Source organism: Aspergillus undulatus, assembly GCF_047715775.1.
Source record: "Aspergillus undulatus strain CBS 261.88 unplaced genomic scaffold BDV17scaffold_15, whole genome shotgun sequence".
Taxonomy (NCBI): Eukaryota; Fungi; Ascomycota; class Eurotiomycetes; order Eurotiales; family Aspergillaceae; genus Aspergillus; species Aspergillus undulatus.
Window position 1 is genome coordinate 27959 of NW_027396619.1, and position 15302 is coordinate 43260.

General features: G+C 48.6%; 4 protein-coding genes across 4 annotated transcripts; 2 read left to right on the forward strand and 2 right to left on the reverse strand.

The window, feature by feature from the left end:
- Positions 1-123: 123 nt before the first annotated feature.
- Positions 124-889, forward strand: MAT1-2-4 (putative mating locus protein; the record flags this gene model as incomplete). Its single annotated transcript, XM_073761739.1, has 2 exons — positions 124-614; positions 676-889. The coding sequence occupies 2 exons, from the start codon at positions 124-126 to the stop codon at positions 887-889; spliced, it is 705 nt and encodes a 234-aa protein (XP_073617050.1).
- A 1287-nt stretch (positions 890-2176) lies between these two features.
- On the forward strand, positions 2177-4056 carry BDV17DRAFT_259139 (mating-type protein MAT alpha 1-domain-containing protein). Its single transcript, XM_073757407.1, has 2 exons — positions 2177-2595; positions 2646-4056. Exons 1-2 carry the CDS (start codon positions 2307-2309, stop codon positions 3440-3442), a joined length of 1086 nt encoding a protein of 361 aa, XP_073617051.1. The 5' UTR covers positions 2177-2306; the 3' UTR covers positions 3443-4056.
- A 1155-nt stretch (positions 4057-5211) lies between these two features.
- Positions 5212-9443, reverse strand: BDV17DRAFT_42234 (putative cytoskeleton assembly control protein Sla2). The gene is made up of 12 exons (XM_073764518.1): positions 9192-9443; positions 9070-9116; positions 8975-8992; positions 8816-8891; positions 8590-8747; positions 8448-8528; positions 8341-8398; positions 8103-8287; positions 6998-8046; positions 6800-6949; positions 5524-6738; positions 5212-5416 (listed from the first exon to the last, which is right to left on the reverse strand). Exons 1-12 carry the CDS (start codon positions 9197-9199, stop codon positions 5330-5332), a joined length of 3132 nt encoding a protein of 1043 aa, XP_073617052.1. The 5' UTR covers positions 9200-9443; the 3' UTR covers positions 5212-5329.
- A 182-nt stretch (positions 9444-9625) lies between these two features.
- Positions 9626-13022, reverse strand: BDV17DRAFT_259145 (putative integral membrane protein conserved region-domain-containing protein). The gene is made up of 2 exons (XM_073757408.1): positions 12289-13022; positions 9626-12223 (listed from the first exon to the last, which is right to left on the reverse strand). The coding sequence occupies exons 1-2, from the start codon at positions 12768-12770 to the stop codon at positions 10006-10008; spliced, it is 2700 nt and encodes an 899-aa protein (XP_073617053.1). The 5' UTR covers positions 12771-13022; the 3' UTR covers positions 9626-10005.
- Between the last annotated feature and the right edge of the window lie 2280 nt (positions 13023-15302).

Consider the following 15302-nt stretch of genomic DNA (forward strand, 5'->3'; position numbering starts at 1 on the left):
GTGTCTTCGAATCTTTGCTCCTCATCCATCTACGCTTTCTTGTATCCCTTTGAGCCCCTTAAGGTGATCCCGTTTCAGTATCACAGATATCACCCCACTTCCATCGATCTTCAATCCTTCGTAATGAACGCCTACAGCCATGTTATTTTCAGACTACTCGACGCAACCATTGGAGACGCTGGTCTTCCTTTGGCAGTCAGGGAACAGGCAGCCTACATCTCAGCCTCGTTCCTATCCCACCACAACAACTACAGACTGATGGCCCAGGTTTCTGCTTTGTTCAATGGTGACAAGCTGCTGCATGCGTCGCATAGGAGCAATGGGCTCAACGAGAATGCTCTGGTCCCCGTTCGCCGTCATGGGCCAATCCTCCAAGCTATTGCGAACGACTATCATGTTGCGCCGACGGTTGCCGACTTTGAGGGCCACCCGATTGAACTCATCAGCATTCTGGATCCGACCATTGAAGCTGGTCTCCTGGGTGAAAAGATATTCGAACTTCATCAAGCTCTTGTGTCCATGGAAAGAGTTGCGAATGAAGACCTGGCCCGCTTCACCAGACAGTATGGCTATCATTACATCTTTAGGGCTGGCCTCAACCAGTACTACATGACGTAAGCCAACTTGAAGTCTCAAGGCCCAGTACGCTGGATTTGATATACTAACTTTCTTTAGTAAAGCTGTCGCTGAGAAGGTTAATTTCCTGAGGCAAGATCCCCGTGGAAATGAATATCGGGCCCAGGCGCAAAGGATTTGTTATGAAGCGATGGAAAACCGTCCAAATCTGAATGATGCAGAGAAGAATATCGTGATCCGGGCGGTCAACTGCGTTCCAGAGGACGCACATCGATTCTGTAAGTCTATCCAGCCAGAGTATGCGGACAGCTAATGATACCCAGGTGTGTAGGGAATTGGCTTGCAACAAATCGCGCATCTTACCGTGCAATGAATGCTTGCATCTTTCTGCTGGATAGGCTTCAGTGTAAGTCTTCTTCATACCAAAGTGCAGGCGATTCTGACCTATGAGTAGGATTCTTTTGGAACGCCGGTCGTTATATGAGCGTTGCCCATCCCACTTGCTGCCCGCCTTTCCACTCATGGCAAGAACGATCTCTGAAACGATTTATGTCCTTTCGCAAATATGCGGCCCTCATTGCATCAAGGGGAAGTGTTTTTGTTCGTGGATGATGCAATTCTCTAGTCAAATTCCGCTGGAACGGATACCACAAATCATCCAGGATGACCGGGCCTTCTAATATTTTTGGGTACTGGTATATTACCCCTGCAATACTTTGTCCCAAATCGGCAATATAAGAAGCATTCAAAAGCAATTGGTTGTGAAGTCAGAAGACCTAAATAACTTTTGAAACTCAGAAATACCCACTGGTAGGAGTCACGCAGGCCTGCCATCATCCAGATCAAAGGGCCGCAAACCAGCTGCGGTGTAATGGGTCACTGCAAATGTAGTCGATGGTTCTTTCGATCGCACTTCGCATTTCAGGCATCGAGAGGGCTTGAAAGCCGGGTTACGTTAATAGAAGTTGAGAATTCCCAGCATTAAGTGGCTTTGGGAATGAGATTCCGTAGAGGTCTCGGTGCTCTAGCAGTCGATATTACCTTAGTATTGAGTGACCGGTGATGTTTATGCTGATTGCGTGGGCTTTCTGAGGTTCTCTGCGGCTCTCTCATATTATTCTCAAGTCGTAAAGAAACAAATCATTGAACTGACACTTGGCTGAAGGCAGGCATTAATGAGTCTTCTTCCGAAGCCTCAAAACTTGAAGATAAAGTCTAAATGTTCATGTTGAGTCTACAGCCAAAGCTGGGTTAGCCCATGATTCTAGATCACTTTTGTGCCTTGTTTGTCTTGGTGAATACTAGTGAACGGATAATGAATGAGATCTCAGCCTGCACTTAGGATAGTTAGTCAAGGCTATGACTGGGCATAATCAAAAGTAGTGTAATGTGAAAGATTGCGATAGCTTGAGAATTCAATGTGTTGGTGAATAATCCCAGTGAAGCTCACTGGTTGGTAGTTATTTCTTTGTCTGATCTGCCACCACCTAGCCTGGTACACTGACGCTTCTTTGTTTCTTTTTGAAGACCAACACTGGCAACCTTTGTCTCGCCTCCTCTTCTCCTGCTCCTTCTCGCCTCCTTCCAGCCCTTTTCAAAACTTCAAATACCCCCAGCTTGATGGTTGTTTCGTGTCCGCAATTAGTGTTCTTTCTTTCTCCAGCCTCTACTTAGGCAGGGGTTAAGCGCTCTTGCTCTTCTGAATCCTGGCCTCTAAATCGACAGTCATCATGGACAATACAATCTCACCTCTTCAGCGTGCTTTCAACGCATTCCTGTTGAGCATGCCGCCGCAACAGCTGGAGGACCTAGTGAAGTACATACAGGACGTCAAAGCTCAGGAACAGAGTCAGCAATTTTTTCGAAACGAAAATCCATCCACTCGCTCCAACGCGATTTCAGATGCAAGACGTGCCTCCTCTGTTTCTCAAGATTCCAAGCCACGTCCAACATCTTCTAAGGGGCGGCGGGCTCTCGATGGGAAGAGAAGGCCTCTGAATAGTTTCATTGCGTTCAGAAGTAAGCAAACGATCTAAAAACATGAATTGTAACGCAAACTAATTCGCTAGGCTTCTATTCCGCGATATTTCCAGACATCACACAGAAGTCAAAATCCGGTATTCTTCGCTTCCTGTGGCAGAACGACCCTTCCAAAGCCAATTGGACAATATTGGCCAAAGCTTACTCTATCATTCGCGACGAGTACGATACCGAAGTCTCTCTCGAATCCTTCTTGTCCTTATGTGCTGAACTCATTGGCATTCTGCAACCGGACCGTTATCTCGAAGCTATGGGTTGGGAGTTAACACTTAACGACCAACAGCAGTACACAATGGCTCGAGTCAGAAGTCCAGTCGCAACAGAAGCCCAGCTTTCGACCAATTGCTCAGTCGATGACCTTATCAAGCATTGCTATGCCACTGGCTATGTTACGGAAGACAAGCGAAAGAAGGAGACTCAAGCTCGCGACGCGCCCGTCATGGCATTTGCTACCCAGCCAACCCTAGTCATCCACAGGAACAACAGCCTTCAACTCCCAGGGAACGATACTATTGTCGCAACGGATCGACCTGGAAGCTCGGCGATGGAGCCCCCGTCTCCAGAGCCTACCGAAGCCACAGAGTCTCCGTACTCAGATGAGATGATCAGCCCAATGCTTGAGGAAACCGCTTTCGAGGCTTCTAATGCACTCGACATGTATCGTGGTCCGCATTCCCGCAACTCGCAAGCGGAAAACTATCTTGACCTAGCAAATATACAGCTGTCCAATTGGGACGAGCAAGTTGCTCTTCTTCCCTACAACCCAGCACCGTTGATGCAGGAGCCGTTCCACGCTTTCGGTTTTAATCCTTTCCTGAATATTTAGGCCATCTCGGACTGCGAGTGTTCTTATGGTTTTCCGGCTGGCCCTGAACACACAGAGCACACTTTATGCACATGCTTATGCCCTTCGCCTTCAGCATTCCACGTCACATCGAACGATGACCTCGGTCCCTTCAACGACCACATTCCTTGGCTAGGCATTGGTGGTGAGATTTTCTTTCAGAGAACCCCCTACTTTCTCCAAGGTCCGCCGGAACGGATGCCACAGTCACTCCAAATGAACAGGTTTATTTTCACCCGTTTCTCTGCTAATCTCCGACTATCCTCATCGCTGTATCGTCTTATGACTGGAATTGGTATCATTCACTCAGTTCTTACTTCAAATCTTTCATGTTCTCTTTGCTCCTTTCCCCGTTTGCCGTGAAAATTCTTCAATAGCACCAACGCCTCCCTACTACGTCTGGGAAAACGATCTCATTTCGGCCTGTGCTGTCTCGCTGGCATATGAAACTTGTTAGACTGAAATAGGGTTCCTTCAAAATATTGGGAGTGAGGTGCCAGGGCTTATTGGGGCGAATGGGTATTGAAATGCAAATAGGGCCGGACATGTTTTTACCTGTTTGCATCTATTGCTTCTTCTGGAGTGGGTGGTCTTCTATGTCTTCAATATTTATGATAGACTTGGGCGTACATAGGGAATTGAATTGCGGAAACATGAAGCTTAGCAGAATAATTCTCCATCTAGAAGTAGTTTCGGATCAAGCTTGAACTACGCCCGCTGCTAATACAATTGCCGTGCAGCGAAACTTTCTCTTGTGTACTCATTCACCTCCCTGCCACAGATCATATATTCACCTCAACATCATCATCAATCCTTTCCTGCGGTCATATCAGTTAGCACTTGTGTTCTTTAAAGCAGAAGTAATGGGTGAGACAGCAGTGATCGGGCAATGGTGCGGAGCGAGAAACAAAAGCCTTGGCCAGACTAAGACAGCAAAGACGATCCTGAGCAAAACGCTTTAGTTCAGTTTCTCGACCTTGTTGATTTTCCCTGTCTCTCCGTACGATTCTTAGCGTCGTCCTCTCGTTGGCGTCAAATATGGAGTGAGCGGGAAGGCTTAGAGGGGAGACAAACGTTGCGACTGTCTGCTCCTATAGGAATCACAAGCACCGATAGCACACGGCGGGAATAAACATGCCGAAGCCCAAAAAACAAGGCCGTGGGCGAGAAAGAAGAAAGAGAAGATTATCAAAGAGTGATTCGGAGGCCTGATCAGATAGTACAGTCTACGTCGAATACTTCGCCTCCGTTACATGGTTGAGTAGAGTTAGCGTCAGCCCTACTTCGTATTCCCTACACGAACCATTAATTAGGATGTCCCTTGCCTCCAAAGAGTGCGACAATTATCTTGGGGAAACGACTCAAAAGATTACACTCCAGAACTGGGGCATATGGTTGGTCAACTGACTCTTTCAACCTCTCTTGTGGCGATCGGGCGCTGGCAATGTCGATCCGAACCACCCCGTGCTCTCCTTCAGACAAAGAAGGATTTACGGGCGAGGACGAGGGGCCCAGAATCGGACTTCAGATGAGCGGGGTTTTGGAGGTAGATAAGGACCGAGATGGCAGAGAAATCAGTGTGGCGTCCGACTAACTGGTGTATCCAACTACGGAGTATTTGGAGAGACCGCATAGCGAACGGAATAAAAAAGCGAACATAGTAAAAGTACAGTCAAGCATAGTGCATGTGAAAGGTAGTGCAGTCCCAGAGCGGATATTTGCGAGGGATCAGAAGAAAGTGATATATCCAAACGAAAGTGCCAAATGATCAAAGCCGCCAGAAATAAGAATGATGTGCGGTCTACGGCACCATGACGCAGACGAGCCCATGTCTCGACCAAAGGGCAGATTGACAACCAACCAGCGAGTTTAATCCTCCTGATAAGAAATCTTGCGCATCTCTCCCAGGCGAGTGCGAGCGCGGGCAAGCGCATTCTCGAGTTGAAGAATTTCGACCTACGTAGGAGAGTCTGTCAGTTATTATCCAAGCAGTGACAAAAGCTGCGGGTGAAGAGCGCGGGCACGCAGCTCGTAATCAGGCGAAGAGAGGGAAATGTAGCTACCTGTTGTTCCATTTCCTGCACCTTGAATTCGTGAGAACTGAGCTTGGAATAGTCCACTGCCTCGTTTTCATCGCGGTTCTTTTCAGCAATAATGTCCTGCACCTGTCGCACAAGGGCCCTACAAGCTGCACCAACAGCTTTGCTAGCAGTCTCTAATCTATCCTGGGTCTTGCTCATAAAAGTAGCTTTAACACGACTGGCAGCGACCAGTTGCGCGGTGCTGGCAGCAACATCGTTACTAGCCACGATAAGCTGTTCGGGAGAGTTGCGGCCCGAAATCACCCCATCCGCAGTCTCAATCAGCGTGTTCGTTGAGGAGGCGACAGCTTTAGCAGCCGAGATAAGACCTTCTGTCCACCGGTTGTTCTTTTTGTAAAATGCGGTTTTGGAGGAGCTACCGCGTCCTTCGCGGACAATCTCCTGCTGGGAGGCGGTGGCAGCTTTAATGAGTTCGGCGATGGCACCCGTCACAGCAATCGCAGCTTCCAATATTGCGTCATTGATCTTGAGCTCGTAGGTTGAGAACCCATCCCGAGGTTTGCTCTTGAGTTTTGCAAGTCGTTGAACAGCGGCGTCAATTGCGTCTGCCGCTTTCGTTAGTTCTTGATCCACCAAATCACCCAAGTCACCGTTCGTCAGAAGTCGACTGCTTTTTGGTGCAAAGCCATCAACGAGCTTCGACAACGCCTGCAAGTCCCTCTGTACCTCAGAGTTGTTGTTGATAACCACATCGGCTTTCTGTAGAGCCTCCAAGCCCTCAAGCCGGAAAGATTGGAGCCCTCGGAAAAAACGAACAGTGCCCTGAGCCGATTTGCGAGCAGAGTTTATTAATTGGTCAGCGCTCCTGTCATCATTCGCAAAACGAGTCAATCCCTTGGTATTACTCAGGACATCGGCGATAGCTCCAGAGAAATTGGACACTGTTCTGATGATCTCAGCATGCGGACTATTAGGCCCGTCGCTGATGTAGTTGTTGAAAGCGGTAGAAAATTCTGTCGCAGAAGCAGACGCCTTCTCGATTTGAGAAAGTACATATGGAGGTGAAGCGTTCTGATTACCAGCTTGCATTGTTGAATCGAGTTCATAGAGTGCATCGTCAACTCGCTGCACACCAGTTTGGAGCACAGAATCGATGATATCATTGATTTTCGAGACCGTGCCGTGTAAGACATGATCAATCTGGGTATCAAGCGCTTTGTCGGCATCACCTTGGTTCTGCGGTATCATCCAGTCAGTTTTATGTATCGAGGAAATTCCTTATGCCAAACGAACGCACCAGTTTCAGCTCCTCAAGTTCTAGAAGGGCTTCGTCCATGGCAGCCTGCATGGCCTCTAGCTCTGTCTCTTTCTCCTGGAGCGCAAGTTCGTGGTCGCCATTCCGCATCTCGTTATTGGTGCTATAATCTTCCAAAGCGCGCGTCTTGTTCTGCCCTCTGGTTAGTGAATTATCACAAAATAATCATCGGATAATTACCCTCAATGCTTCCTCCAAGTCAGCCATTTCTCTATTATATTTCGACAGCAAAGAGGATATCTCTGTGCCTTTCTGGCGCTCGGCATTCTCTGCCCGCTCGACGGCGAAGCGAAGTTCCCGCTTGACCTTTTCAAGCTCATCCTTGTTACTTCCAGTCAAACGGTCCCTATCATGCAGAGCACGATCCCGTTCTCGAATCATGTCAGCTAACTCAAGATTCTTTGTCTTGAGTTCACGCTCCAGCTTCTCTCGTCGCTCGATGGCTTCTTGAGCGGAAGCTGCTTTTAGCTTGAGGCTCTTCGTTGTTTGAAGAAGATCCAAATGCTCCTGGCGAAGCTGAGAATAAAGCTTTGCTAGCGCTTCATACTTGCTCCTCCAAGTGTTCACCTGCTCCTGAAGAGACCTAATTTGATCGTCCTTCGAAGCACTCTGCAGATTCAGATTCGACGTCAACTGGCTCATTTGCTCTTCAAGATCTTTCACCCGACGGTCATACTGCTGGAGCATCAGTTGATCCCGCTCATATTGCGCGCGAGCATTTAGATTCTCCTGTTCCAGCTCAGCTAGTCGACCCTGTGTCTGGGTCTGATACTGTTCACGCATGAGTTGTTCCTGAGCGATTCGCTGTTGCTCCGCCTGTAGACGCTGCTGTTCTTCAAAGTCGCGCTGGGCTTGTTGTTGGGCCAGAATTTGCTGGCGTTGTTGGTCTTCCCACTGTTGCTGAAGACGCTGTTGTTCCGCTTCAAATTCTTCCTGTTGACGTCGAGCTTCTGTGCTCCAGAAATCATTAATAGGCTCCGGTTCAGCAGCTACAGATTTCGGTGGAGGGGTTGGTGTCGCTTCGACTTCCTTTGTGGGTCGCTTTGGTAGAGCTGGTCGCTCTTCCTCATCTCCTAACAGGCTCGGCGGATCTTGTGGGAGTTTCGGGATGGTGATTAGGCTTGTCAAGTAACGTAGGTTTGAGCATTCGTAGTAGAACCGGACGAGTCGGTGATGTTGGGCGTCGTAACGGCCGTGTAGAGGAGAAAGCGCATCGGCATCGCCCGTCGCTAAGCAGACCTCGGTATCAGCAAGGGAATAGGATAGGCAAACAGGAAGAGCTCACCTGTGTGCATTGCCCTCAACATGCTGGTAATAAACTTGTAGATCCCATAGCTTTCCTGAACAAGAGGGACTAGTGCGGAGATTCGGCATTCGTTGTGAGTGCCGGATTGGAAGTGTGAGAATATCAGTTTTTGGAAAGCATCAATCTGATCTTGCAGTCCCATCAGGTCGGTAATGGTCTCGTAGCTAGCCTAGTGTCAGTCTGGGTAGGATGGATAAGGTGCAAGGAGATGTAATACCCTTCGTTGGGATCATTGATTGTCTTGAGGCTGATATACTCTTCATACTCAAATAACCCTTTGGAATGCTCAGTAAACGCGCAAGTAAAAACGGGTAGTTTGGGTACCATTGAATTCAGGGTGATTCCTGTGGAATGCCAACTTGGACTCCAAGTAGAAAACATACTCCCTGATGAGAGGTCCGTAGCCTGTTCGTCACACATTGAGTGAGTCAAGTCAACCTGAGGCCTCAGCAGGAAGCTCGTGTACCTCGGATGCCCTCTCCTCCAACGCCCCTCATCAAGCTATCGACCCAGTTGGCATGTTGCTGCGCTTCGCGGATCACTATCGGATGTCCCTCCTGCAGAACCTTATGTATCGTGATAAGAGCTTTGAACGTTTGAACTTCGTCGGCGAGCACCGGTTGCCTGTCAACATGAGATACTGAATCAGCGTGCGGGGAAGTGAATGTGACTGTCTCCTGAATTAAACATACACCTTCATTCCGGCCCAGAAGGCCGCTGATGATTTGTGATCCCAAGTGTACACAATGCAACTCCTAACATGTTTTCCTATTATCACGAAATCAGCTAACGGCGATCCCGTTGCAGAGAGAGGATTGAACGTCAGATGGGAGGGAGCGGTGTTTTCCTACGTTTGGGAGCGGTTTCCTCTGAGAGTTAAGACACATTAGTGATACAATGTTCAAACATCCAGCGGAAAAGGGAGAGTGGTTTGTGCATTGCATACCAATGCTCGTGGCCTTGCGGATGTTTATTGCCAGGTCAGCCTCCGTGCTGCGAAAACAGACATTAGTTACCGCATTTTTAAGCTAATCGGTTCCCACAATTCTCGGTTTCCTTTTCACATACCGACTCATTTTGGAAGGCAGTACCTGCGAGGTACGAACGACAGACGACGGAAGAGCGCTGCAGGAGTCGGAAGAGCGTAAACGAGCAAGACGGATGATGGGTAATGGCTGTAGTTTAAAGAGAGGGTGGGCGTCCTGAAGCTGGGCTCTCGAGAGAGAAAACGAGACCAAAGAAGGGACTCTCCCGCAAAATGACCAGAATCAGAACAGTAGAAGGAGAGAAATGAAATGACGGGTTTGGAGTTTGGACGCAGTACTTGTCGAAGGGGAACGCTGACGCCTGGCGTAAACTCCGTACGCTCCAGTCCGCCCGCGCCTTGGCATGCTTCGTCATCTCCCTGCGATAACTATCTATACCTTAAACCAAGTGCCAATTACCTCGGTAGGCGATTATTTTACTGCCTGCTATCGCGACCAATATTGAAGAACTATGTTTGTGTTTCAGCGCCCCGGAAGTATGGCTCAGAGACGACAGTATCGTATACTTTGTAGAGACATCTTGTCCAATGGCTTTAATAAACCAGTAGGTAGGCACCCATGGCAGGGCTTTAGACTACGCAAGCGTCGGTGGTGGTGTTTGGCATAGGTAGCAATCCCATTTACTAGGGAATTGTATTATTAGCTACATGCATGTGACTGCGCAACGGTCTACCCTGCACCGTGATTTCGCCTTCCTGCATGAGAGATGCATGAAGTAATATCTCACCCAGCTTGTCTCCAGCTTCTTGTTTTGCGTCTCGCATCAGGAGACCCTTAATAAGCGAGGTCTTATTAGGTTATCCCCAACCAGTTTCCTGGCGATCGAGAAATAACGATTAATCGGGTTCGACATTGTGTCCTTTAATACCGTCGCGTTGTGATTGGGCTTCAGTGTCGTTCTGGGTCGAGGATTTATGGCCTCGATCCGTACCTCGCTCGGTCAAATTTGAGGTTGGAAGTAGGTCGGCAGGACTGCTGGGCGCTGATTCGTAAGGGGCTTCGATAACTAGCAGTTCATCAGACCGACCTACATCGTCATCTGCGCCGAATACCGGCTTTCGCCGGGAAAAGAGCGACTGTGGTATTGACTTGCTCCCATCTTCGGGCGAGTCTTGCGACTGAATCCCAGTTGGCGGCACGGGCTTTCGCTTTGGAATTGAGACAGAGTTCCGCTTATTGTTAACCTTCGCAGGTGTCGGCAGCGGAGTACCGGGAGGTGGAAGAGGATGGCCACGTCCCATCGGCTCTTCAGGAGTGCCCGAAGGTCTTGATACTCCAGGTCCCTGGCCCGTACTGGTCTCCCCTCTTCCAAACACGTTCAAGCCCCACTTCTTAGCAATCGATGTCGCAGTACCCAGTGTTAGCGAGCCTTGATAATTTTTATTCAAGGGTATAGAGGCAGTCATCGAGTCACTCGAGCCTTCCAGAGCAGAAGGCCAAGGAGCTTCGTTGCTGGTTAGTGACGAGCTCGAATGGTGAGACGCTCCGCTTTTGTTTGAGGCAGGCTCGATTGATTGGGCAAAGGATGAGCGCCTGGGCGAGCCACATTGAGTGTCCACTGTGCTCTCAATAGACTCCGCGATAGATGAGTTGCGGCTATGGTACATGGCTTCCAGGATGTTGTGATCATCTTTCGGGGGCGAGTTTTGAGGCGCCTTATTCGGTGTAGTAGTAGACCGACCGGTTATCTCAATCATCGCACTAGCTGCATTACACTGTTCTTCGTTCTTGTAGTCAGACATGATTCCGTCTGGCTGTCCGTGGTCAGCCGTCAATACAGGAACCGCCGTATGCGAGAACGTCCGAGCGCGAATCGCCCGTAGCGGGTGCTTTGTAGATTTTTCGTTGGGTGCGGACAACGCGGTTGAGAAACCCTTGTCTGAACGTTCTGGGACCCCTGACTTCTTTCGAATTTCCGTAGAGTTAGTTGAAGACTCAGAGAGTACCGGCGCGCTCATAGTGCGATCATCCTTCGATTTCAATACCCGGGCCGTACTATCACGAGAGTCCTCCGGAACTTGAGGCCGGCATCCAGACTCATCAGGGATCTCAACAGTCGGTCCGGGCTTCCAAGATTCCCGCTGCCAAATTCCGCCACGAAATTGCTGCGCCAGAGTGTCCAAAAAGGGAACATCGTCCCAGAAGGGGAGGACAACACTGTCTGCCACCATTTCTCGGATCTTGCTCTCAATCGTACGCAAAATGATGCCATATGTGATCTGTTTTGAGCTAACGATAGGTTCGATATCCATGACCATGTTGGGCGTCGTCTCGAAAGAAACCCACGCTCGATTACTCGGCGGAGGCTTGAATCGAATTAGCAAATGCCCCTCGAGCTTCTTCAGAACAACTGCCAAAATGATATCGACCTCCTTTGCCTTGAATCGCTGTCCCAAATCAATGCGTACAGTAGCTGTTATCTCCACGCGGAAATTCCCTGTATACTGAACGTCCGTCTCAACACAGCAATTCCCATCGACAGTAAGATCCTTAAGTCTTGGGTTTATGATGAACGGGGCACCATTTCCCATATCAATATTGCGAAGACCGATTTTGCTTATGAAGCTCGGTTTGTTGACGCGGGATATCTTTTTGATGATCTTTGTCCGCACAAAGTCTTCCATTTCGGGAGTTCGGTACAAGGCAAGGAAGATACGGCCCAATACGGCATTGATCCAGCGCGTCTGTAGCTGCTCCTCGGAAGAATGCAAGCGCTGCACTAATGCGACTATATGCTTCACGTCGAAGTCTTGACGACTGGGGGGGTAATGGGGAGGATTTCCCATTCTTGCTTGGTTCTGGAGCATGGCAAAATAGAAGTCCTCTTTGTCGGACAGATTTTCGGAAAAGAAAAAGAACGGGGGAGTCGGGCCTCCAAGATCACCGAGCGATTCGAGCCGCCGTGAGAGACTAATGGCATTCTTTTTCAACCATAATTCGGATTCTGGTATTTTCAATTCTCCGCCGTAGATACTCACATCGTGATGAGCAAGAGAAATAACATATCTCACTTCCACCTGGTTCGCGTCGTCATAGAGCATCAAGTGGCCATGTCTAGAGTTAGATTGCATCAGTATCAGTCAAAATGAGTGAGGTTTCACAGCGGCAAGGATAGGCACCTAAGCACAATATAGAACATGTTCCGTATCCGTCTACTGCCTTTGCCCGCATTTTTTCCTGGATCAATTGTTGGGGCTTGTCTTCGGTCAAAGAGACTTCTATACATTGCTTGATAGACGCTTGGACTCTCCGCAGCGATCACTTCCCCAGTGGGGGTGGTTCTCTCCGGAGGCTTTCCATTGACACCGCCCGGAACGTACTCGCGACAGACCACGAAGTATCCCGCGGCAACATCTGTATCATGCGTCCGATAAAACTCCTCTGCAAGTTCATCGGTTCCAGATTTGAGGCTGTATTGGTCGTCATGGGGCCGACGGATGTGATTATCGGTAGAATCGCTAGAATCGCCCACATGCTCGGCCTGCGGGGGCGATGAAGGAAGGGCAAGATAGGAGTAAAGAAGAAATAGTGAGAAAATAAGGGGGATAAAAGTCAGGCCCCCAAAGAGATAAAACAAAAGAAAGCTGATGAAAAGACCCATCAGGAACCCAACTTATCAGACGGGTTTCAACGAGAGCTCCGCGCCAACAATCATCTGGCGCATCATGGGTAAGGGAAAAGCGTAATATTTTGAGAAAAGATGCGGTAGTCCGTCCAGCGATCAATGGGGAAAGTGCGGCCTGGAAATAATCGGTGAGAAAATACTAGTAGTTGCCCAGTTGCACGGAGACAACTTGGAAGAAGAATGCCCGGTGGGAAATACTGGTCTTCCCGCTGCTGTCCCTGCTCCGGCGTAACCGCCTGGCGCCAAAAGACCCCAGAGTTCATATTCGGGTTGTCATCATGTGCAAGCTTCTACCACGTGACACATATCATCCGAATCGGGTATGGTACTGGTGCTCCCGTCAGTTTCAAAGAACATTTCAACCACTTATTCGTATAGGCATCTCCAGTATTAGCTGTTCGAGAGAAATTGAAGCTTGTGGAAATCTGGGGACTTGCTAACTATCATCCCTGCCTTAGTAGACTTTACTACGTGTCCATATCATCAACTCCTAGTGTTATCTTAGCGTCGGGATTGAACAGATCTTGAACACATAGTAAGCATCGACTCCCGTCCGTATCAGAAAGCTACTAGTTTTATGCATCTGCCAAATGCTCACCGCCCCTGGGGCGTGGGGGGTTACTTTTCTACGAGAAGCTGCGGATTACCTGTGTAAGATATCTATAGATGCGGGGCACTAAGTATGCTCGACTTCAAGAGCAACGTATCTTGGCGTGATTCCTGGCATAGGGGTTTCGACTGATATACCAATCGTACTACGATACTCAGCTTCCCTGGGTGCAGGTTGCGAGATATTCCGATTTAGAGAGGTAATTACGGCCAATAACTATGTGGACGCAACCTATGACTGTGGCCTGGAGGGAAGCGACCTTTCTCTTTTTATTACGACCCCTCTAAGCACACCCTCATCACCAGTACTCCGCCCATGTCTTCGGTCAAAACGAGCACCACCGACCAGCCAGTTGATCTTTCGACATCCACATCGAACATTCAAAGTACAACCACAGGGACAGTCGAATCTCCATCAGGACTGTCAACGGGAGCAAAGGCGGGAATTGGGGCGAATGCTGCTGCAGGTGCCTTGTGTCTCATTGCCGCCGCTTTCATGCTTTACCGCCGTTCGCGAAGAAAGCCTGCCAGTGCTGCAATGGGGGTATATACTCAAAGCTATCCACTGGGCTCGAATGCATCACACTATTAGTATACAATTAGTGAGGTAGCCGGTTATTCCTCTCCTGAAGAATATATACCTGAAATGGAGGATCCAAACTCACGGCCGGGGCCTACAGTAATGTACAGCTTGAGCTTCCTGGTTAACCTTTCTATTTCGAGCTCATGGTTAAACATATTGGATATATCTGTATGCCTATTTGCCACTTCAACCCAACCTGTTAGCATGTTCTGTCTGGATTTGAGCGCCTATATACTAGTTTACTTTAATATGACTAATTCTTGTTGTCCTGGTCTAATCTATCTGCTTGAACTCCTTGAATTTGGTTCAGAATTAGTCAGCCTAGGTAGTATCGAAAGAGAGCACATGATGTAATAACTTCGTGAAACGGCTTATCAATGCTATGTCACCAACATCAAGGAGCAGATATGAACAGGTCTTGCTGTCAAAGAGGTTCAACTCATCTAGAGTTCATCAAAATGTACATTCCACTAGGAGAGGAGATCCAGAACCTACGTTCAATCCCCTATAAATGAGTGCATGCATAACATGTCCTACACTCAAACATTGAGGTTTGAAGCAATCCAGAGGCTTTAGTGCTTCAGGGAACTCATATACATGGCCTCTTAAATTCAATACCCACAGGTCCCATTATATGCATAATCAGAGACCCTGGAGTAACCCCAGTTCTTGGTGCATTACAATTCGTGTAAATGACCAAACCCAGGGCGAACGCGGCTCAGACAGTCTTAAGATACTCCGTACGTAGTAATCTCCGCTTATCAATCTCACTCAACACCGACTAGATTTTCTTCTCTTTCTGTGAGAACCTATGGATGATGGGCAATGTTAATGACTTTGATCATTCGTAGAGCCAAGTTGGGTATCCGACAAGTATGCTGTGGGGCTCTCAACAATAATTCAAATGACGCGCCTTTTACCATATATATGGGGAACCAACACAAGCGAAAGACTAGGTAGGGGAAGGCAATGTTAACCCAGAACAACTCGAAAATATTATTACCATATCGTGGCGACTTCGGAGGATGAAAGGGTAAAGTGCAGATATGTCACACTTATGACTGCAAAATAACTCCCGCACCATGAGCCAATGGGTCCAGACACTGTATGCCCATTTTTCCACTTGGTGGGAGACTTGAACGAACGAGCCCTGAGCCTTTGCTTCTCATCAGATTATCCCTTGTACCTTCCTCACGCCCGTTTCTTCCCATGAAGTCCTGTATTTCCACTTTGAAAGTGAGGTGACTGAGGCCTTGTCATATCGCTTCTCGCCTGGCAATCTACCTGGGACCTATTAAGGCCTTTCATCGGCCCAA